The sequence below is a fragment of the Arachis stenosperma genome, chromosome 4 (assembly GCF_014773155.1).
Source record: "Arachis stenosperma cultivar V10309 chromosome 4, arast.V10309.gnm1.PFL2, whole genome shotgun sequence".
NCBI classification, from domain to species: domain Eukaryota; kingdom Viridiplantae; phylum Streptophyta; class Magnoliopsida; order Fabales; family Fabaceae; genus Arachis; species Arachis stenosperma.
The window spans coordinates 1,246,462-1,269,725 of NC_080380.1; the positions used below are offsets into that span (position 1 = coordinate 1,246,462).

The 23,264-nt window shown below is 33.8% G+C and overlaps 2 protein-coding genes across 3 annotated transcripts; both read right to left on the reverse strand.

Annotated features, from left to right (window-relative positions):
* On the reverse strand, window positions 1–4,115 carry LOC130973825 (uncharacterized). 2 transcript variants are annotated; one of them, XR_009084304.1, is made up of 8 exons: window positions 3,864–4,115; window positions 3,342–3,433; window positions 3,076–3,226; window positions 1,767–1,894; window positions 1,502–1,660; window positions 1,242–1,427; window positions 314–576; window positions 1–235 (listed from the first exon to the last, which is right to left on the reverse strand). XR_009084304.1 is itself a non-coding variant. In XM_057898499.1 (7 exons), exons 1-7 carry the CDS (start codon window positions 4,042–4,044, stop codon window positions 364–366), a joined length of 1,110 nt encoding a protein of 369 aa, XP_057754482.1. In that variant the 5' UTR covers window positions 4,045–4,115; the 3' UTR covers window positions 94–363. The 2 variants fall into 2 exon arrangements, 1 of the variants encoding a protein (XP_057754482.1); XM_057898499.1 differs by having other exon boundaries at window positions 94–576.
* Window positions 4,116–9,279: 5,164 nt separating this feature from the next.
* Window positions 9,280–23,215, reverse strand: LOC130973219 (serine/threonine-protein kinase TIO). The gene is made up of 22 exons (XM_057897655.1): window positions 22,892–23,215; window positions 22,719–22,793; window positions 20,988–21,080; window positions 20,739–20,813; window positions 20,512–20,604; window positions 19,894–19,957; window positions 19,710–19,794; window positions 18,986–19,058; window positions 18,831–18,899; window positions 18,656–18,736; window positions 18,495–18,564; window positions 17,989–18,141; window positions 16,315–16,453; window positions 15,906–16,077; window positions 15,125–15,223; window positions 13,829–14,356; window positions 12,576–13,733; window positions 12,223–12,456; window positions 11,613–11,756; window positions 11,345–11,425; window positions 10,336–10,524; window positions 9,280–9,898 (listed from the first exon to the last, which is right to left on the reverse strand). The coding sequence occupies exons 1-22, from the start codon at window positions 22,979–22,981 to the stop codon at window positions 9,653–9,655; spliced, it is 4,011 nt and encodes a 1,336-aa protein (XP_057753638.1). The 5' UTR covers window positions 22,982–23,215; the 3' UTR covers window positions 9,280–9,652.
* Window positions 23,216–23,264: the final 49 nt, after the last annotated feature.

A 23,264-nucleotide genomic window follows, 5' to 3' on the forward strand; every position in this document is an offset into this window, starting at 1 on the left:
GCCTCTTTGTTAATCACAATCTTAGTAATGAGCAGATCAACAACTACCTATGTTGAACTTCAAAGGAGTGATTTGTTAAAATCAAAATCTCATTAACATTTGTCGATAACATAGAATAAGACTAGTAAAATGAACAATTGTCGATAACAACTCTCAACCCTGGATTGTCTCGTTCATAGATTCTTTTTCCTTTTTGGTATACACAACTATAAGATTGATATTGAATTATTAATCCCTGTAATATGATACATCAAAATTGTGAGAAAACTAAAGGAAAAAAAGGTATAAAAAAACATTAAATAATGATACAAACCTAGAAACTGAATAATTATGCGTCATTATGATCACAGGAATGTGAACTCATCACTGCTTTACGAGTTTTTTATGGAAAATTTGTTCCACTTCAATGCGAAGGGTTTCCACATCCATCACATAGTCTCTCTGATACTCGTCTGCCATCAAATCATGCAACGATTGCTTCATCCTATTCAGTGCATTGCCCAAAGCACAAAAATCTCTGAAAACGAGAGCTTCAGTGATCCTTAGTTGCAGAAAACTTTTAATCGCTACAAGAGCCTGTTTAACACATGGCAGAAGCAATGCCACAAAGTCAAATCAAGAAAGCTCAACATGAACCCCAAAATGGGCTCCTTTTTTCAGACAAGATATTTAAAGAAGGTAAGCACAACCACCAAAGGTAAGCACAACCTAACGAAATAAGCATGTGACTAGACTAAGGCTTGGTTTGGTAAAGCTTTTTGAGAGGTGCTTATGTTTGTGCTTGCAGCTTTTAAAAGCTAGGATGCTTTTGAAAGCATCTAAGGAAGAGCTTTTCAAAATTAACTTGTGTTTATCAAAATTAAAAAGTCTTATATAACATCAATCATTAACTAATATCTAAATTTAATTCTTACATTAATGTCTATTATAGTATTTTTAAATTTTAAAAACTTTTGCCAAAAGCACTTGTTGCTTGTGCTTATTAAAAGTCATTTTTAATTTAATTATCAAACATAGATGCTACAACTTTTGAAAAGCTAGCTTTTAAAAGTTAGCTTTTATAAGGTACTTTTGAAAAATAAAAGTTTTACCAAACTAAGCCTAAATGACTAGTCCAGTATGAAATAATCTTAAAACGTTAAATGAAGGATTGCATTTTCCAATAGCATCATAGTCACGCAACACAAAAGCAGATTTCCAACAATTAAAAAGATAATATGAGATGCCATGTCAATAATCACCTTTTCCTGGAGATCAAGATCAGGTGATGCAGTTAAATCAACTACTGACTTCAACAGATCCCGGTCATTGAAAAAAGGCGGTCCATCTCTGTCTACATTCTCTAATTGATACGCTGCTAGATCGGCCAATAGGAGCACAGCCTTCTTCCGTAGTCTGATATCAAGATTAGCATTCCTCAAAATATCCTATAGATAAACCAGCCTCAGTTACCGAAACTGTAAACATCAACATCAAATTATCATATAAAATTTTTGCTTACGTGAAGCATCCAACCTCCAGCTTCAGCATAGAACTTCTCCTGACTTGCAGCATTATTCCGAATTAATGCTGAAACTGCATATAGTGCCTTATTGGCTTCTTCTACAGAATCAGACTTTACCATTTTCATCAGCTTAGAGAGTACTTGGAGTTCCAAGACCTAAGTTGACATTTTAGAATGTTAATTTATATTGCTTAGCTTCAATCATTCTCTAGAAACCAATGCACTTCCAAATACTGAATGCATCATCAGAGGAAAAGCATACCTGCTGCTGCACAATTGGGTTATTTTGACTAGCTTTCCCAAGGATCCATGCAGCAATTGTCCTTATGCCTGGATCAGAGTGATTAAGTTCCTGTGTAATCACGACAAGTCCCCCAAGTTTGTGCAAATCTGAGAGATGCATAAAGCTCTATAAGAAATACACTACTTTTCTATAACAAAAGAAATATTATTAAACAAAAAAAGAAATAATTTTGTATTGTGGCAATCTTTGAAGTTATGTTTAGGTTTCTTCTTTAGTGCTATAAGTGGTAGGCGAATATGCCAGTTTATATCCTTACCCATAATGGATTCACCTATAAGCAACATCACATAAATCAATTACATATAGAATAAAAAATTGAAGACTTGTGGAAAGAAAATCAGATGAAGATATGTTGTATTAAATGCATTGAGCAAAACAAAGGAAGATTGGAACCTATTATTTGTTCTAACGCATTATATAACAGAGGGATCCACTAATGTCTCAAACTCCCACACTTATTTCCTTCATTTCTCCAAAAGTATTCAGTATTTGATTCTCTTTTCAATTTGTTTTTGAAGTTCCTACTCCAAAGGTTGTGAGTAATTCTCGAGGACTTTTAGAAAATATAAACTCTCTCTCTCAAGGGGAAGTCCAGTTGAATTTCTAGAAACCTCAAGAGAGGTGATTGTAATTTGGCCTAAACGCAAACATCAAATAAAATTACTTTATTTATGACTATAATAGCAGCCAATTCTATCAGAATTGACATGAAGTTATGGATACTGTTCTGGGAATAAACACTTCAAGCAGCAAAAATGGTTTTTCATTTTTCATTATCTAAGGTAGAGACACTAATGAACTTCCTTCTAAGATGCACACTGTATTCAATCTCACAATCTCTCACTCTCCTACATACAACTTTCTATATCCGTTGTCTTTGTATTTGTATCTCTGAGACACTAACCACAGGGAAGTTAATGTAATTGGGCTACACCTCAGGGTTATGAAAACATAGACAATAACACAAAAGGTAAAGTATGCTTGTTCTCCCTAACGTTTGAGAAATTTTTCAAAAATACCCCTATCGTTTAACTTGATTTTATTTCGTCCTTAACATTTTCGATTTGTGTCAAAATTACACATGAATGTTAACTCCATCAAAAACATTAGGGACCTAATCGAAAACATCCATGCATAATTTTGACAAAAATCGAAAACATTAGGAACAAAATTGAATGAATCGAATGCGTTAAAAACAAAACTAAATCAAATTAAACATGTTAGAGAAAAAAAAAAACATATTTTACCCTAACAGAAAAATACCTACCGTTTGCATTATCTATTGGCTCCACGAGCTCTAAGAGCTCCTGTAAAGCACGGTACCTATCTTCCAATGACGCTGACTTGTTATTCAAGTCACTTATAGCAATCTTCATTAGTTCCCCGTCCGAAGGCATCTTTGTTTTCTCCATAATCTCCTGTTTTAACAGCCAAAAAGTATGTATCACAATACAAAGAAACAACAAACACCAGATATCACAAAAATAAGTGCAATTAATGTTCGAATGGATTGAGACATCAAACATCCCCAACCTTGATTTCCATTTGGCGTTTCTGGAGCTCGCTTTGTGAGAGCCGTTGCTGAGCTTGAGCAGATTCCTTTAATTTTTCGGGATCCGAATTACCTAATTTGCCAAAATAACAAAGAAAAATCGTTTACAGCATTAAACATTCACCTCCAACTTTTCATGTTGAGATTCTTTTCAAATTTAAAGAAAAAACATTCAAATTGACCAAAAAATTGAGAAAATATTCAGTTTGGTCTCTAAAGTTACATTCGAGTCTCAATCTAATCTTTAAAATTTCAATCACCTCAATTTAGTCTTCTAAATTTTTCAATTGATTCTGTGACAGAAATCACCACAGAGACTCATGATTAAAATTTGAAAAGTTTAGGAACTAAATTAAGACAATTAAAATTTCAAGAACTAAATTGAGGCGAGTGTAACTTCAAGGATCAAACTGAGTATTTTCTCCCAAAAAGTTACTCAAAAGTGAAGCATTGGTGATTTTACATAAATATGAAAAGCAAAATAAAAAAATAAGTTGACATACTTATAGCCCAGTTTAACATGCTGTCCAGTGAAGAAAAGCCGCCGTCGGAGTTTTCAGGCGGAACTAAAACAGAATCCACCGCATCAGGGGGCAATAACAGGCCGCCGGAGTTGTTGGTGGTGTCTGCGCGGCACATCGCCACCGCCACGAAGAGCAGGAGAGTGAGGCATATTCGGTCCATTCGGAAAACGTGAAGAAACAACTAACAAGGCACTTTAGAGTTTCCCCCTCCTCCTTCTTGCTTCTTAATAAGCAGGAGTGCTGAACTATACAAAGTTTTCTTTTTAATTGACACGTCATGTAGATCAATCCCTACCATTCGTTCCAAGATCCAACGGCGAGATTTCGAAATGATGATGCGCGTTTGTGTAGTTTATTTTTAGGGTTTTGCAGTCATTAAATTGGTCGGACTATTAATTTATTGGTGAATCATTAAATTGTATCGATTAATTTAGTCTCACATTAATAAAAGATATTTTTTTATATATAAAAATAAAAGTAGTGATATCTTAATATTGTAATTTTTTATATTTTTTAAAAAAGTAAAAGGTACAAAAATTGAATTTAATTTTTTTAATATTTTTTAACAGAAATTTTATTGTCTGAAATCTGTACCTGTCACGAATTAAATAATCTAATTTTTATACTTTTTACAAATTAAATGGTCTAATTTTTATTTTTTAATTAAATAATTTCATATTTAAAAATAATATTCCATCTATCTACATTTCAAAAAAATATTATTATTATTATTCCAATATCAAAAACAAAAAATATAAATAAAATATATAAAATAATTAAAAATTTAAAATTAAAATTTAAAATACATTTTTTCATTAATATTTTAAAAAGTAAAAACAATATATCTTAACTTGCCCTATTTTCATCCTTACCAGAATGTGGGAAAACTTCATGGCATTACTAAATCTATAGTGTCAGACAGGGATAGGATATTTATTAACAGCTTCTGGAAGCAGTTATTTAAGGCCCAAGGAACAAGTTTAGCTGCGACCTTGGCTTATGACCCTGAAACTAACGGTCGGATTAAAGTGTTGACGACACTTGAGATGTAGTTGAGGTGTTTTTGCTGTGACATCCACAGATTTGGTTGTCTATGTTGCCATGGGCACAGTACTGGTATCACACTTCCACTCATAGCATCATAAGGATGGCTATTTATAAGTAGGGGTGTTTATAGTTTAGTTTTTTTCATAAATCGAACTGGAAGTGCACTAAACCATTTTAAATGGTTTAAAAACTGAACTAAACTATTTTGTCACATAAGAAACTGGTTTTAAACCAATTTATAATACAGTGCAATAGTTTAAACCAGTTCATAAAAATAAAATCAGTTTTAATTGAAAAAACCAGTTTAAACTGGTTTATAGGCTAAAACTCGTTTTAACTTTTAACATATAAAATTAGTTTTTACATTTTTTCTCTCTCCTCCTCTCTCTTCCACTCTCTCTCTCCTTCTCTGCCTCTCTCTCTCTCCTTTCCTTCTACTTCCCTCCCTCTCTCCCCCTCTTTTCTCTCTCTCCCACTCTCTCCCTCTCTCCTTCCCCTCTTCCTTTCTCTCTCTTCTTCTCTCCCTCCTCTCTCTTTTTCTTTTATCTCTCTCTCTCTCCCTTTCTCCTCTTTCTCCCCTTCTCTCACTTTGTCTTCCTCTCTCTCTCTCTCCCTCTCTATTTCTCTCTCCATTTTTTCCTTCTCTATCCCTTTCTCTTATTCTCTTTCTCCCCCTATCCCTCTTTCTATCTCTCTCTCTCTCCCTCTCTCTCTCTCTCTCCTTCTCTCCCTCTCTCTCCCCGTCCTCACTCCCTTTCTCCTTCTCTCTTTCCTCTCTCTTTTTCTCTCTTCCTTCTCTCCCTTTCTCTCTCCTTCCCCTTTTTCTCTCTTTATCTTCTTTGCTCTCTCTCTTCCCCTCCTTTCTGTCTCTCTCTCTCTCATTCTCTTTATCTTTTTCTCTCCCTCCTCTCTCTTCCTCTTCTCTTTCGCTATGTCTCTTTCTCCCCCCTCTTTGTCTTTCTCTCTCTCTCTCTCTGCCTTTTCCTTTTCTCTTTTCCTTTCTCTCTTTATCTCCCTCTCTCCCCCTCCTCTGTCTCTCTTCCCTGTCCCTCTTTCTCCCCCTCCCCTTTCTTTCTCTCTCCCTTTTCTCTCTCTCTATCCCTTTCTCTCATTTCTCTCTCTCCCCTATCCCTATTCCTCTCTATCTCTCTCTCTCTCTCCCCTATCCCTCTTCCTCTCTATCTCTCCCTCTTTCTTCTTACCTCTTCCCCTCCTCTCTCTCTCTTTCTCTCTCTCCCCTTGTGCTTTTCACCCCCTCTTTTCTCTCCTCCTTCTTCTTCTCTCTCTTCTCTTTTCTTGTCTCTCTTCCTTCTCTCTTTTTTTCTCTTTTCTCTCTTTTTTTTTCTTTCTTATTTTGGAGAAAAGAGGGAGAGAAAAAGAAAGGAGAGAAAGAGAAGAAGGAGAAAGAGGAAGGAGAATAAAGACAGAAAAAAGGAGAGAGAAATAAGGAAAAGAGAGAGAAAGAAGGGAAAGAGAGAGAGAAATAAAAAAAAAGAAAAAATGAGAAAGAGAGAAAGAGGAAGAGAGAGGGGAGAGGAGACAGAGAGGAAGGAGAGGAGAGAAACAAAAGGAGAGAGAGGGAAAAGAGGAAGAGAGAGAGAAGGAGGATGGGAGGGGGGAGAGAGGGAGAGGGGAGAAAAGGAAAGAGAGGGAGAAAGAGCGAGAGAAAAAAAGAGAGAGAGAGAGAGATGAGGGGGAGAAATAGGAGAAGGAGAGAGAGAGGGGAAGAAAGAGGGGAGGGGGAAAGAGAGAGGGGAGAGAAAAAAAAGGGGGAGAGAGAGAGGAAGAGAGAGGGGAGGAGAGAGAAAAAGGAAGGGGGAGGGAGAGGGAGAGGGAGAGAGAGATGGGTGGGGAAAAGAGAGATGGGAGGGAGAGGGAGAAGGAGGATGGGTGAGAGAGAGAGAGAGAGAGAGAGAGAGGAAGAGAGAGGGGAAGGAAGGGAGAGGAGAGAGAAAGGGGAAAAGGAGAGAGAAAGAGGGGGGAAATGAGAGAGAAAGGAGGGAGAGAGAGAGAGAGGGGGGAAAAGGAGGGAGAGGGAGAAAGAGAAGGAGAGAGAGGAGAGAGAGAGAGAGAGAGAGAGGGAGAGGAGAGAGAGAATGAGGGAGACAAAGAGGGGAGAGAGAGAGAGAAGGGAGAGAGAGAGAGAGAGAGGAAGGGAAAAAGAGAAAGAAAGAGTATGTAAAAACTAATTTTGGAATTTAAATAAAACTAGTTTTAATTTGGTTTAAAACTAAACTGAACCATAAAAACTGGTTTTTAATAAACTGATTTTTCATAAAAACTATGGTTTTAGTTAAGTTTTTTATTTAAAAAAATTAGTTTATTTAAAATAGTTTCAGTTCAGTTTTAATTCAATTCAGTGAAACCAGTTTTTTTGCACACCCCTACCTACAAGGCTCTTAATGAAAGAGATGATTTCTTGCTGGTGAAGTATGAGTTCTGATCTCTCAGGTCTCAGCAAGATGGTGCTTCATTACAAGAGACGGACTCATTAAGCAGTTAAAGGCCAATATGTCTAAGTCTCAAGAATTCATGAAGTGTAGTTAAAGAGGGTAATGTAATGGAGAATGCACTACCATCCCAGAATGAAGAGTAGTTAACTAACACCAGTGGACAGTTGAATGGTTTGAGAAGGAGCAAAAGGGAAAAGCTTACTAATGGCTACCTGAAGCACTTTGTTCACTAGCTCATTGCGGTAACCAAATTCCAACTTTTCTCTCTCTTCGATTATGATATTTTGATTTCCCTTCTTCCAACTCTCTTCCCTTTCTTCTTCCAGGTACTCTTGGATAATTCTTCATCATAGATCAATCACTCTTATTTCTTAGTTCATCATCATTGAAGCTGTTTTTATTGATTGCATTCACACATACTTTTTATTGTATCTACACTATATAGTACTATAGTTATAGTTAACCATTTCACACATCTATCTATCTATCTAATTTTATTATGTAAAAGTGATACCAATTTTTTATACAATAAATTTAAGTTATGTGTTTCTCTGCTAATGATATCACATTAGCAACTTTGATAATTTAGCAAAACTTAAAAATCAATCAATCATTTTTTAGTAAAAATTTATAGAAAATTAAAATAAAAAACTCTTATTTATTATTATTTATTAAAATATAAAGTACTAATTAAATACAATAAATATACATTAAAAAGTATCATAATAATAATAATTATAAAAAATTTAGTTATAATATTAAAATTCTACAACTTATACATATTAATAGTATATCTATCTTATTTTACTCTTCCAACTTCCAAGTAAATTTAAATCTGATATTTTTTTACTAAATACATTCAAATATATCATGATTATAAAATTAATTCATAATTTTATATTATATTTTTGGTATTTTTTATTCTTATTTATTTTTCTAAAATAAAAATAAATTCAAATTTGACACATCTTCTTACTAAGTATATTCAAATATATCATAATTATAAAATTAATATATTATATTTTTGGTATTTCTCACTCTTATTAAATTTTTTTAATTTTTTCTTTAATTATTTGCAAAGCAAATAACACCATATAAGATAAAATAGAATAACTAAAACAAATAGAAACAACAAATAAAGATGTAATTTTGTACAATTTTAATATAAAAAGCCTATGTCTTTTTTAAAAAAAAATAAATTCAATTCTTTAAACTAATAAACTATATTTTAATTTATATTAAATAGAAGCAATAAATGAAAATGTAGTTTTATACAACTCTAATATAAAAGGTTTATATCTTTTTAAAAATAAATGAATTCAAATTTTTAAACTAATAAACTATATTTTAATTTATATTACTTTTAGTTGAATAATTATATGAAATTATACAGAAATTATTAAATAAATATTCTACAAAATAATTTTAATATAAATAATTTAAATTTAACATTAATTTATATATTATTTAATCAATCTCTAAATAATATAATACTTATTAAAATATACTATATAGTATAAATAATTTACCTCTTCACACCTCATGCAGGACTCACTCTAGTTAACAGTAAATCTATATATTTCACTCGTCAGTTATGTTACGAGTCTAGTGAAACTAATACCTAAAAGGCTAGTAAAACAAAGTCTCTATGTCGTCTCTCAGAGAGGATGCTACGTTATAAGTCTCGTGAGACCCCTAAAAAAGAATCCCATATCAAGGGACCAACACCTGCTAAAAAAGATGCCTTATAAGACTTTGGACTCACCCGCCATGAACTAACTTTTGTGCTCACCATCACCATAGATACTAAAGCAATAGCCATGAATCCGTCTTCCTTAACCACTTTGCCATCTAAATGATTAGTGCACAAAAACCTAAATAAAAAATCTACTATAGGTTGGATAAAAATACATTGTAGATCATTTTTTTTGTTTTTGTGTGTGTTGGGTTTGCACTTTGCAGAGAAGGGAATATATAATATCTATAAGTAGCTGTATTTTTCATGATGTAAAAATCATCATACATGTGCAAATGATCATATTATATACAATGACACCCCAAAGGGCGGCTAAGTTATGTCAATCACAAGATCTAGGGGCTCCCTTAAACTAAATAATGTACCAGCGTCATCATCTAACTTGATTGACATCCTTTGACCTCTCTCCATCATATGACGAGAAAATCTCTTCAGTGTTGCCCTTACGTGTTTAAGATAGAATTACTCAATAACTTCAATGCATTTGCCAAATGCCATCTAGGCTATGAATGTCATGATTCGGCAACTTTGTCAATGATCATGTTAGCATATTTGCCAATGTTTGGTTCCGGTGACTGTTTAAGACTTCGAATGACTGGGAACAAAGGTGACGAACGAATGAACCGTCTGCAAAGTGGGTATGCACACATCTTTGTTAAGGAAAAGAGAGCAATCTTCATTGGAGATTCAGTTGCTGACTCATTCCTGCTTGGATTTAGGGCTGACACCGCGCAGTCAGAAATTAACTTCAACAGAGACTGCCCAGATTAAAAACCATATGAGCATTTTACACATAAAATTATGAATGATAAATGCATCAAGATGCTAATCATTTTAATGAAAATAGTAGACATAGTAGCACTTGAATGCAGACCAATAAAACTCATTTCTTAATATTTTTGTTTGAAAGAAATGGCGCATGGGATAGGAATTGAAATTCAGAATTCCATGCTCAATTCTAGATGCCAGAAATGGAATTAAAAATTGGAATTTGCAAATGCATCTTATTCGAGTTTTTTATACCATTTTTTACAAAAAATATACACATAGTTTATTTTCTCAAGACCCAAAAAGAGAAAACTACTTTATTTTCTGTGGTGCATTTCCAGGTTTATGAATTAAGCCAAAGATGAATCGCTCCTTAATTCATATCACAAAAATTTAGAAACAGAATAAACTGCAGCAAGCACTTCACCTGAATCGCTCCTTTGGACACTATTTCTTCACAAAGCTTGTCAGAGTGTCGAACCAAATTGCTGAGTGCACCTGCTGCATTTACCTTAGTCTTGTCGTCCTCTGCCATCTGCAGTACATTAGCCAACTGAGGAATAGATCTTCTCAGCTCTTCATACAATGTATCATCGTGGTAAGCCGCATTTCCAATCTGTTTTCAGGTTGCAGAAAGCAAATCAAAAGGAATGTTAAAAAAAGGAAAAAAAGGTGCACCAAATTTTGGTAAGAAACATGGAAAGATTTGAAATCTGCTCTAAAAACAAGTATAGTTTTATGCCACGAACAACTGTTTCAAATTGATTTTATTGACAGGAACTATTAAATATCTGAAATGGAAATAGGTAAAGATAAATTCAAACAAAAAATATACTCTTTTATGGCAAAAAATCATTGATTTCTTAGGAGTATCAACCATTAACGCCTCGAATGGGAGGAAGATATAAAAGTATTATCTTTTATAAATGTTCAAACTCTTAGTTTAGAAAAGTATTATCTTTTATAAGTGATAATTATTAACAAATTCATATTGGCTATTGCTTGAAGTCATATTAGATTCCAAAGTTTTGATAAATTTGTGCAAATTTATTATATTCTTTAATTTTATTAACATAATATCTTAATTGTGTTTGTAATTTAACATATTTTGTTTTAAAATAATTAAATCTTAAATGTTTAAAATAGGTTTTAAGATATTATGTAACTTTAACAAAAATAATCACCTATTAACATTAACATAATCCACATTCTACAAATGGCTTAACTAAAATAGACTTTACATTATTACCACGATCTACAATCAGCTTAACACAATCTACGATTGGTTGGCACAAACCGCAGATCTACGTCTACTTATATTGTAAATTTAATTTATGTAGCACAAGATTATTGTAAGTCAAAATACTTCACCTCAAATAAAATAAATGCGTAAAACATGAGCATTATAACTGCTGGAGATATTGATAAAAACTTACTGCAAAGCAAGCAAACTTTCGTGTCCTTTTGTCAGGATCAGAGCACCTATCGATCAGGAGGCCAACAATTTGGTGCCTTGCCTAGAAATTCCAATTCAATATATTATCTGGAAAAGTACTATTCTTATGATAACAAATTCAGAAATTTGTGTTGATCAAACAGAATAATATTACTTTCTCTGTTTGGATAGAAAACAAGTTTTTCTTTTGTGTCCATTATGACTACAGAAAAACCAATACTATATTACTTATTATTCATGATACTTACAAATGAACTGTAAAAATAGGCGCTATGACGACACATATTTCCAAGAGCACAACAAGCTTTGGCACGGAAATTGGGATCTTCATGTGAAAGAAAATCTTTTAAGAACTCCAAAATAGAAGCACCTTGGATACACTCATAGAATCTCTGGACACCACAAAGAAAAGTAATAATAAATTTGTGAAGTATCAACAAGGGACATCCTAAAGCAATTAAGCAAAGAGAGATGAATAGACTATACACATAAAAAACAAAAAGCATAACCTGAGACATTGAATAGGGAGAACAAAAAGTCTTTCTTCAAAAGTATAACGAAACCCAAGTAAGTAGGCTCTCACGCTAAACCAAATTTTCGATAACAAAAAAAATACTTAAGAAATATATCCTTTGAGTTTACAATTGAGAACGACAAATTAGAGGCAACCAAAATAAAACTTCTCATAGTTTCCTTACAAATTCAATAGCATGCAATCATATATCTATATCTTTCACTTTTCCTGTACTTAACTACATATACTTTGCCATACAATAAACCAAATAAAAACAAGGCAACAAGGGACCAGACTTGGCATTTTGTAATTGATAAAAGAACTTATGAGGAACAAAAACTAACCTTGTCCATGCGAGCAAGATCAGAAACTATCATTAGTGTGTCCAGTGTAACTTCTTTTGGGCCTGAACAATCAAATAACCTTCTCATCCTGTTTGGTTCCAAAAGTCCTTTACTCACAAGTTGAATTGCTAAAGGCCGGTGGAATACCATTTTGGCAAGGAAGGCAACAGGTCTGCCCAAGTCAGCCAACTCCATATGATCTAGGCATCGAAGGATAATAACAGGCACACCCACCTGAAAATTTTAAAGCAGTTAATATTTTCCAAGCATTTGACTAGAAATGAATATCTATTACTTCAAACAGTCACTAAAAGAAATTCAGCTTATGAGTTAAAGTATTAAGATAAATTTACCTCCACAAGGATCTTAATGTATTTGTTCATGTCTTCTTGTATGGCCTTAACCATATCCTTGTCCTCCAAGCAGACTCTCTGACCAGGTGAACCAATGTTGAGTAGAAACCCACTGTTCACAGAAGCAGTGGCTGATGATGGCAGACCAGGGGCATTTTGCAGCACAACAAAAGGAAATGCTAAGAGATCTACTACTGCATTTATTAGTTCTCTTACTCCTGCTCGTCCTCCACCAGGTCCAATCCAGCCTTTTACTATCTTAATATGAACATCACATATCAAGCTGGTGATGAGCTTAATGTGTTCACTTCTAATTAAAATATGGCGAAAAGTCAAAGCACTGCCTGAAAGACAGTGAGAGATCGAAGAAATAGTCCATACAACCCCAACTGGAGATAATCCAACTCTATCATTCAGGCACTCATTTCCATGTGCCTCATTTAAAACATCATTGCCTAATAAGCCAATAAGAAGAAGAGGGATACCACTTGCACAAAACTGCTGAACAGCTAATGGTCCTCCCCATTTCAGTCTGGAATCTAATAGACCAACAAATCCATCTCTTACCCCTTGCCAATATGAAAGCTTCCCACTTAGGTAGTCAGGATCCAATTCATTGTCATTCTTTTTGCAAGATGAAATTTTAAGATGGTCACACAGAGCAAAAGTTCGAGGGATTAAAGGCATAGCAATGTCAGCTATTTGAGACTCAACTGAAGCCCCAGATTCAAGAAATAAAATGGACGCCAGAGCCAAAAATGCTGATGCAGTTTGAGAAGCTTTTGCCTTGTCATCTGAAGACATATGATGGGCTAGACATGATAGTCTAGCAAACTGCTTCTTATGTGAGGTAGTCAGCATAAAAATTGCTGAATTTCGTCCAGTTGACTTCAAGCATTGTGCAATTATTGCAAGAGTGAGACATGAATGACGAACCAAAGCAGAGGGATATGATAATTTGCACTGAACATTATTTGGTTCCCCACTCTGTGCATCTTTGTTAGCAGAGTTAATACATAACGACAAAACAGAGAATATCTCTGAAATAATAGTACCATCACCACCACCACTAACAAGAGTAGTCACCGGAAGGGTAGTAGGTAGACCACAAAGGAGAGCTGCAACAGTGCCACTGTGTATGCAGCACCTTGACAAAAGCTGAGAAAAAAAGCAATACAAAAATTAATTACTGTTGACCTATTATCTACAATTGCCATTTGCAAATAAGTTCTATCAGAACATGCACAAAGTACCTGGAGACTACAATTCATGGCAGACTCAATACGCTGGTGAAAACAATAGTAAACAGCAACTTGTACAGCTTTAGATCTCAAGTATGCTCTCGTTACTGCATCAACAATTTGGGAGGTATCTGTAACAGTCAAGGGACTTTGCCCATGATCCATAATTTGCTTCCTATTCAACGAATGATTCCACAAAGCGTTTATGGGAAACAAAGGGGAACTCTTTTTCATAAAGTATATATCCAGTGCATTAATAAAAGACCAGACAGCCCTGCATGCTTCAGTAGCAGCCCGTAGCATATTCGAAGAGCCTGAGATGAGACTCGAACCTGAAGTGGCTAAGCACAGACACAAATTGTCTACTAGACCAGATGTTTTAGCATGTTCTAAAACTCTACCAACAGTTTCATTATGTGTATCTGGATCCAAAATTTGAGATGATCTAAGCACCTTAACAACTCTAGATAGCATGACTGTAATGCAGGCACTAGACTCAGACAGTACCCTTCCAGATGCTTCACTGCTTGAAGTTACAATCTGCAAAATATATTAATCACTGAGATTATAGTAAGAAGAGAAAGAACAGACCATTACAGGATATTTCCATCTATCTTAATTCCATTTTTCTTCTTTTATTCCAATTTAGGTCATTAGCATTGAATGAGGAAACGTACATAAAATACTCCAGTTAGGTGAGGTTAAGTGGTTAGCTGTGTATTAGAATACCATATAAATATCCCACAGTATCCTACTGCACTGTATAAGTTTCCATATATCTAACTCTATTTGTTGCCTTCTTTAATTTTACGAATTGTTTAGGTACATAAAATTACAGGTGGCAAATACAAGGAATCCTTCTAATCCAAAACTGATCAAAAAATGAGAGAAAATAAAGGAAAAAGCAAATGATGCAAAGTAATACACACTCCTCAGCATCCCATATAGTGATTTAAAAGAAAACCAGAAACATTGATCATAAAACAAAATGAATTGAGAGTGTCACTCAAGGCAAAGATATTATATTATAGCATAGATTGCAAATTGCCATTAAAGTGTTTACCCTTTTTTCTTCTTTTGGATTGAATCATGTAATGAGGATTAGGAGTTTCAAATCAACATAAAATGAGGGCTAATATTTTGTCTATTCAGTCACGGAACAGTACATCAAATCAATATCAGCTTCACGTTATTCATTAATTAAGGATATCTTAGTTCTCCCTGACCTGAAGCCCACAATTTAAACTTCGGAAAGAAGATTAAAATCTAATGTGAATTTACTACATAGAACTGGTACAACCAGACTACCTGAGAATAAATTTCAACAATTGCAACCCAGTGCCTGAAGTAAGAACTTGAAGTGCAAGCCCCATAGTTTTCTAGCAAAACTTTTGTGATGGAGAAACCCTGCAAAATGTAAGACATTTGTAGTTTAACTAGCAACTCCTAAGTGAAGAAAACAGATTAACATCAAACCATGCACCAAAAACGGTGAATTAATAATAAAGGAACTTCATGTTTAATGTACTTACAAAGCTTCAAACATGTAACAAACAAAAATTCTAACACCAAATAAATGGGAACATTGTGGACGGCAACTAATATTCTTGGTAAGTGCCCATGATACTTCTGTACTAAATAGAGTAGGAAACAGATACTCCCTTACTTTAACTAGAATACAAATATATATATACATATAGCTACATGAACAAACCTTTTTGTAACTAAGTCCAACTAAGTTGGCCCAATAAGTAATAACTAATTGTTCCAAATGAAAATCACTCACATATAGGGCTAGAAGTGAGTCGATCCTACTCTTGAACTTGCTCGAGCTCGACTCATTAACAGCTCAATAAGCTGAACTCATGAGCTTGTGAGCCAAGCTTGAGTCTGGATTTGAGCTTATATATTAAATGAGCCGAGCCTGACCTTGAGTAAGCTCATTTTGTTGGCTCATGAGTTGACTCGAACAACCATGTCAAACAACCATTTGTGGTGATCCAAGGAGTTTTTTAAATAGTTTGTAAGATATAAAGGAAACAGTCATAATTGTGAAAGAAATGGATAGATAAAGTGCTTCAATGCATACCTTTGCTATCAAGTCTATGAGTTCAGAGGATTTCACGCTTAGAACAGACCCAATGAATAGAAGAATTTCAGTTATAAGTTCATCCATTTTCCCATTAAGACTTAGCACACCAGCCGCAACAAGATTTGAAACAATCCTTAGTGATTGGTTTGCCTCAATGAGTACTTGATCACTATAATTCAAAACAATAAGTTAGATTTCAAGATGAATATGTATGCAAAAGTTGAAAACCAAGAGATAGGACGAGAGTATATCCATCACATTTCTATATACCATGACATTTCATAGATATGGATCCACATTTCAGTTTAACAAATTATTCCAGACATTAAAGCCAAATCAGTATTTAATAAGACTCATGATGATTCATGAAATGCATAGTAGCTGTAAACATGCAATGTGTATTTACCTGCAAATATTTTGAGATCCATTTGACCACTTTTTAAGTGGTAGAAGAATATGCCCCAAAGCTTCACTATCTTGACCAATTATTTTTGCACCTTTGACTGTTCGAGAGTTATTTTCAAGTTGATCCAATCTTTGGCAACCTACAAAAGTACATATTCTCAATCACAGATTAGAGGTGTCAACACAAAATAAAAAATATCAATTTCTACATTCATAGTGGACAATCCATTTCCCCAAAAACAAAGAACAAACTGTAATTTGAATTCATTGTCTAAAGATGTCCGCATAAAGAGTAAGAAAATTCTTAAAAGCATAAAGCGGGTATATGGTTGCCTAGAGTCGGAAAAAAGATGCAACAAGGATGATCTACCACTAGGGCAGCTGACTGGTATTTATTCACAAGTTATTCTCTCATTAATGAGTCATCTATATTTGCAATAAGTTGCACATGATCACAGTCAAGAACTTGTAGAAAGAAGGCTTTTCCAATCAGGATAGAATCAGTAATGGCAACAGATATATGTATCTATAAGTTCTCAGTCTAATTAACCACCTAGGCCTTAAGGTAATATGCCAGGATGATCTCCTCTCAAAGTCTGGCAAAGTCCATTTCACATTCCAGCATATGTGGCATTCAACCAGCTCCATTACAATAATGCATACATGTTACCCCTCCTGACATGATATGGGGGCATACGAAACCACCATTATATGAACAAAATGCATAATAGATGGAGAAAAGCTGTATGCCTCAAATTTTTAAAAAGAATAAAAATAAAAATAAAAGGATGTAATAAAAATAAATTCCTGTTAGGGTACTCTTGTACGCTGAAGCTGTGTTTTATCAAAAAGGTAGAAGCTTATACTTAAGTTTTTTTATTTGAAAAGCTGTTATCTGTAGTGGTTGTGCTATTTGTTATTTCCAAATAGGCCTCGAGTATCAAATATTAAAATTTTAAGTTACTCATACTGGATAAATTCAAAAGAACGTGAATAATAAATGTATTGAAAGCTTAACTGTTTTGGTTTTCTAATAATAACTTTCTACTAGAATTTATCTACTCTCTCTTCTATTCTTCCTTCTACTCTCTCTCTTCCATAATTCTATATTTCCTTTCTTATACTCTTATTATTCTGCTGTTATTGCCTAAACATAATATTTGTGGTACCAAACTCTTACACTATAGCAATAGATCAAGTGCATTCAAAATATTCAATATATATTGCGATGTTTTTGTTATAGTGTATAGAAGTAGAACTTTAACACATTTTTTGGTGTTGAAGAGTAATTAAACCTTTTTATTTGTGTTCACAAACAAATGATCTGATTATATCTTTAGAGTTCCTACATCTTCCTAAACTTTAACTTTTAGGCTACTCTCCCATTAATTTATCTTCTTTGCCCAGGTCTTTTCCACATATGATCATAAGTTATCATCTGATCGTCCGTTAACAATGAGCATTATCCCAATTTTATTATGTATAATATCACCTAATCACCTAATTATGTGGTAAATCAATATGATTTACAAACAAAAAAAAAAGGCATCTCAACCAAAAGGAATTTCAAAGTAAAATTAAACCTGAGTTTGTGAAAGATTACAAAATAATGGTAGTCACAAGAGGCAAAGAAATAGTTTCACAGAATAAACAGTGTATGAAATCAAAAAATTACCTGACTCTGTTATAGCAGATTGATTTGAGATTCCAGGGGACTCATCAGGAACTAATGAATTCTCCTTGTCTGGTTTAGGGCTCTTTAACAGAGCTTTATTCTCATGTGGAGAAGAATTATGCTCCAACAAACCAGACTTGGGATAGTTACAACCTGTGACAAATTAAGCTAATAAGGAAGCAAAATAAATAGATAATTAAATAAAGGGAAAAATAAGTGAAGGCTAATGTAGTAGATACTTTGGTAATACACACTACCAGTTTATATTACATTATTTTAACATATAATTTTGACTCGAAAAAATATGTGATTTCTTATGTAAATTGTAATTAAGTGAGGATTTCAGTTTTAGCAAGTGAAATATTGATGTATGACATTTAAATTAAAACATCCAACACCTATATACCAAAATCTAATTTATTTGTGAACTCAGTTGAAAAACCATTTCTTGTGCACTAATTAGTAAAGTGTCCACAATAAACTAACAGTTTAATTAGAAGCTTGACCTGTTGAATTTTGAATGGTCCTCCTTGCAGCATCACAGTCCCCAGGTGAGCCGGTAATCTCACACAATGCCTAAGACAAGTTCAGTGAATATTTTACTAAATTAACAAGGAACAACTTGCCCACTATGGAAATACCACTGAAATAAAGATGAATTAGGTACCCTGTCTTCAAGTTCATCAGAAGTCTCTTTAACAAATGGGTGTTCAAGAAGTGCAGGCCAAGTTAAACGACTTTCAGGTGCCTGCTCGGAATAATATTAGAAATCAAAGCATTTGTATGTTATTTTATGTACGTATATATATATAGTGGATGAGGAATATTCACAAGTTAGCTACCTTGTTTAGCAGGCCCTTCAAAAAGCTTTTGAAACTGGGACTCATGCTCTCTGGATATTTAACTGGATCCTGGATTATTGAATGAGCAATTAATCCACATTTAATACAGCATACCAGAAATTGCATAACAAATTTAAAGTATTAGAGAAATGTACCTTGACAATGTGTCTGATGAGAGCATACACAGAATTTGTGTAAAAAGGAGGTTGGCCAACATACAACTCATATCTGTTAGACACACAAAATACTGGCTTCAGCTTAAGGTGAATAGAACGATAAGGATTGGAAATTGCTGCTCAACAATACAGGTTATCATAACCCACCTTTTTACATGCTGAAAAGAGACTTAAAGCTCAAAGAGAAATGTCACACTTTGAAAAAGGGAAAGTAAAACTGAACAAGAATTGCTAGATTGAAGCTAGAAATTTCGTCAAAATTAGAAATTAGAAATATAGAAACATATGACAACTAGAAAGGACAAAAGAGATAATACAAAAGATCCCTCTTGATCAAACGAACAAGAAGAGAACTGACTACTTAGAATGAGAAATTTTGGTGAATCCATTGGCTATTTTGATGAGTATTTTCTAACAAATAGGTAATCAACTGGGCTAGCAAAAGAATGGCAAAAGATAAAAGAATAACATGGACAAATGCATGGCAACCTTTTTCTGTGTTTTAACTTTTAAAGATTGTGGATTTAATTTCCCGTGATTATATCTTACAAAATAAAAATGACCAACTTAAATCATGCAGAGACATCTAACCTAATATCAAATATTATGTCAGATACTCAGATTCAAATGTAGCAAAAAATCTACACAAAGTAAAGAATAATTAAATATGAAGTCTATTGTTTGCACCAGATCTTTAACTTACAATATAACACCGAGAGACCATAAATCAACAGTGTGGGTGTAAGGTTGTTCCCGTACAAGCTCTGGAGCCATGTATAGAGGAGTTCCTGTAACACTAAAAATGTTAAAAAAAGCATGTAGCTACTGCAATCACTTTCTAGAACAAACAACTATTTAACAACATAATCAGCTCTCATAAACCAAACCTTTTATGGATCGCAAGACAACTGTATTTGTGGACATTGCTCGTGCAAAACCAAAATCGCATAGCTATCACAGATTCATGAGAAAAAGACAAATTAGGTTTGAGCCAACTGTACTTAATTGTAGAAAATGAAGCCATAACATCAGAAGGTCAGAATAACAAATAGGTTAAATTCTAAGCAACTCCCTCTGTTTCAACCATTATCAATTTTCATATATAAGTTCATTTTAGATCACATCAACCGACCCACCCCCACCCCAGATGCCTTAAGAGAGAGAACTTCTAAGACTAAAATTAGACCACTTACAGGATTACGAGACATTAAATAAAACAGAATCTAACATGTTTTCAATAACCTGAACTTCGGGGTGTTTTAAGTTTTACATGTTAAACTTCATGTAAAAGTTGAAAATGGCTAAAACAAGAAGGTAGCTACTTGAAGGTTACCAAATATATGCAGTCTATAAACAGTGTATGTTGCAGTTTTGTACTTATCAGAAAGATTAAAAATTCCAATTAATACGGCACAAATTCTGCTGTAACAGGCAAGATGAAGATCGTGATTAAATTCTGACTTGTGTTTCATCACAGGAACAAACATACAATCAGTCAAACCAACCTTGACAACAGATCCAGCACCAATAAGAATATTCTGCGGCTTCATATCACGATGGATGATTCGGTTGGAATGCAAATAATGTAACGCTTTTACCTGCATAATCCAACCAAAAAAACGTAATGCGGTTATTGGTCTTGTGAACCAAAACTCCTCATCCAGAAATCAATAAAAATAAGGAAAGCAAGCAAGAAAGAAAGAAATCAAGAAAATAAATATACAGAAAATACCAGTTGTTTTGCAATTGCTTGAACTTGTTCTTCAGGAAGGCACTTATCATCCTCGAGAATCTCAAATAGCTCCCCCTGTAGTATAAAAAAACATCATCAGAATGACAATTTTCTAATCAATCATATTGGCTGGTTCCATTATTCAAGCTTCATCATTTTTGAAAGGATAACATTCAAAGATATAATACTTCAGGTCCAGCGCTAGTTAAACATTGAACTGCAAACATGAGAGAAAATACAGATGATTACTTGAGCAAATTCTGTGACAACACAAAACTCTTGTGGACTTTCAAATGAATCAAGCATCTGGATAATGTTTTCATGCTTCAACTTTCTTAAGATCTGCAATCTCAAAATTCAGCAAACATATGTCTATAAGTAATTAGTAACAGCAGTAATTATGCCAAGGAAACAAACAATAACAAAATCTGTTCATGGATTTTTGTAATAGTTTCTCCATATGCATCCCCAATGCCTTAAGCTAGACCTCAGATATGCAGAACAGCGGTTTGAAATGGATGCACAGTATATACATTACTCAACTGAGTCTACATAATCATTGAGCAGAAACTGATATTGGGTTTGTTTTGGTGAGCTTTTAAGAAAAGATCTTTTTTCGAGTTATCTTTTTTTAAAAGATCTTATAGAAAAGTAAAAGTAATTTTATGTTTGGATATCTCATGTAAAAATGTCTTTTTATCTATCAATTATGTTTGGGTATAACAATATAAAAGTACTTTTTGTTTATTTATTACATGAAAAATATTTTTTTTTTAAAGAAAAAAGATCTTTTAAAAAAAGATGTAAATTACAGCTTCTCAAAAAAGATCTTTTTTTTATTTTACTAGTACTTTTACTTTTACTACTAGAAATTTGCCAAACACGTTAAAAAATAAAAAAAGATGAAAAAAGATCTTTTTTTTAACAAAATAATGGCACCCAAACATACACATTAACTGCTATCAGATTCATGCATTCAACACATGCATCACATTTTACATTTATGGCTTGTTTGGATAATGCCACCAGGACTTCTTTTTAACTTTGAGGAAATCTGAGTTTTGCTCTAGTTGGTTTTGCTCTAGTTGGCCTTTTAGCTTTTAAAGAGTGCCGTTATACCGAATTGCAAAATAAACAAAACTGGCAGTAGACAAAACAGGAACAAGAGCTTATGAGGATGCTTGCCAGTCTTTGGATACCAAAAAAGAGGAAAGAGACATTGACATGATAACATCTTTGGAATATTTATATGAGAAATTAGATTTAAACATTTTATACTTTCTCTCATGGAAAAACACATAACATTTACATGATTAATGCCATCCCAATATGTGAAATTATTTTATCTTTTATTTATCAGAGTGGATGAAACAACAATAATGAATAGCTACTCTACTCTCATTCAACATGCTTGCTCCATAAGTTCACTCTTTCTGGCATTATATATAAGTAAATAGTAAATTAGCATATTAATAGGCACTATATTTTTAACAATTAAATATATATAATAGTAAAGTAATAAGAATATATGTGAAGTTAGTTAAAATAATAAATGTTTTATTCTTAAGAATTCTTACATTCAAACAATAGCAAAATTTGTTTTTACGAATATATTAGAAGGGTATATTTTAAGGTGAAAAATCAGGTATAGTTAATTTAATGTGAAGCTGATAGCTGGAACCGTTAGATGATAATTTAATCAAATCTGTCAACTCATTTAACGATTCAACTTCACATGAAGTTAACTGCACCTGAGTTTTTACCTTCTTCTTTTAAAGGGGATAAAAGAAAAAAAAAAGTTGTTCACGCAATCACTCCAAATTCTCTTTGATCCAATTACCTTCGATATTCATCGTACTATACAGTGAATCAAAAAAATTTCAAATAACGAAGAACCATAAAGCCTAGTTGCATCCAACCTCAAATTACTGCCGAAACTTGAATACCTTCAACATGAGTAGAAATTAGGGTACAAATTACCTCGATTTCTTGCCTGAGGTTGTGAATATCATTTTCGGTTTTACCGTGCTTCATTATGAACTTCATCGCAACAGTCTATTCACCAAGAAACCAACCGGAGAATTAGAGATGAAAAGAAGAGGGAAACCTTCTTTTTCTGTGAGGTGAAGAAGAGAAATGGGAAGAGAGAATACCTGACCGGAATGTTTGCGCCTCCCTTTATAGACTTTCCCGAAGGAACCCTCGCCGACGAGCTCGATGACGTGGTAGTTCTCGACGGTCATTGTTGAATTTGAATTTCGCTGAACCGAGTTTCAGCAGAGCGTGGATGAACAGAAAGGAAGAAATTTGAAAACGTTGCTGACCGTTGAGGGAAGAGTTAGGGAAGAGAGCAGAGCTAGTGGAGCAGAAGCAGAGGAGGACAAGGGTCGAGAGAAGGCGACGGCGGAGCAGAAGCACAAGCACCAGAGAGGTGGCGGAGGCGTTAAGCACCAGATCGCAGTTTCTACTTCCTTTAATTTCCCGTTTGGTTGTGGCTATTTTTTTAATGAATTCTCTTTTAAATAA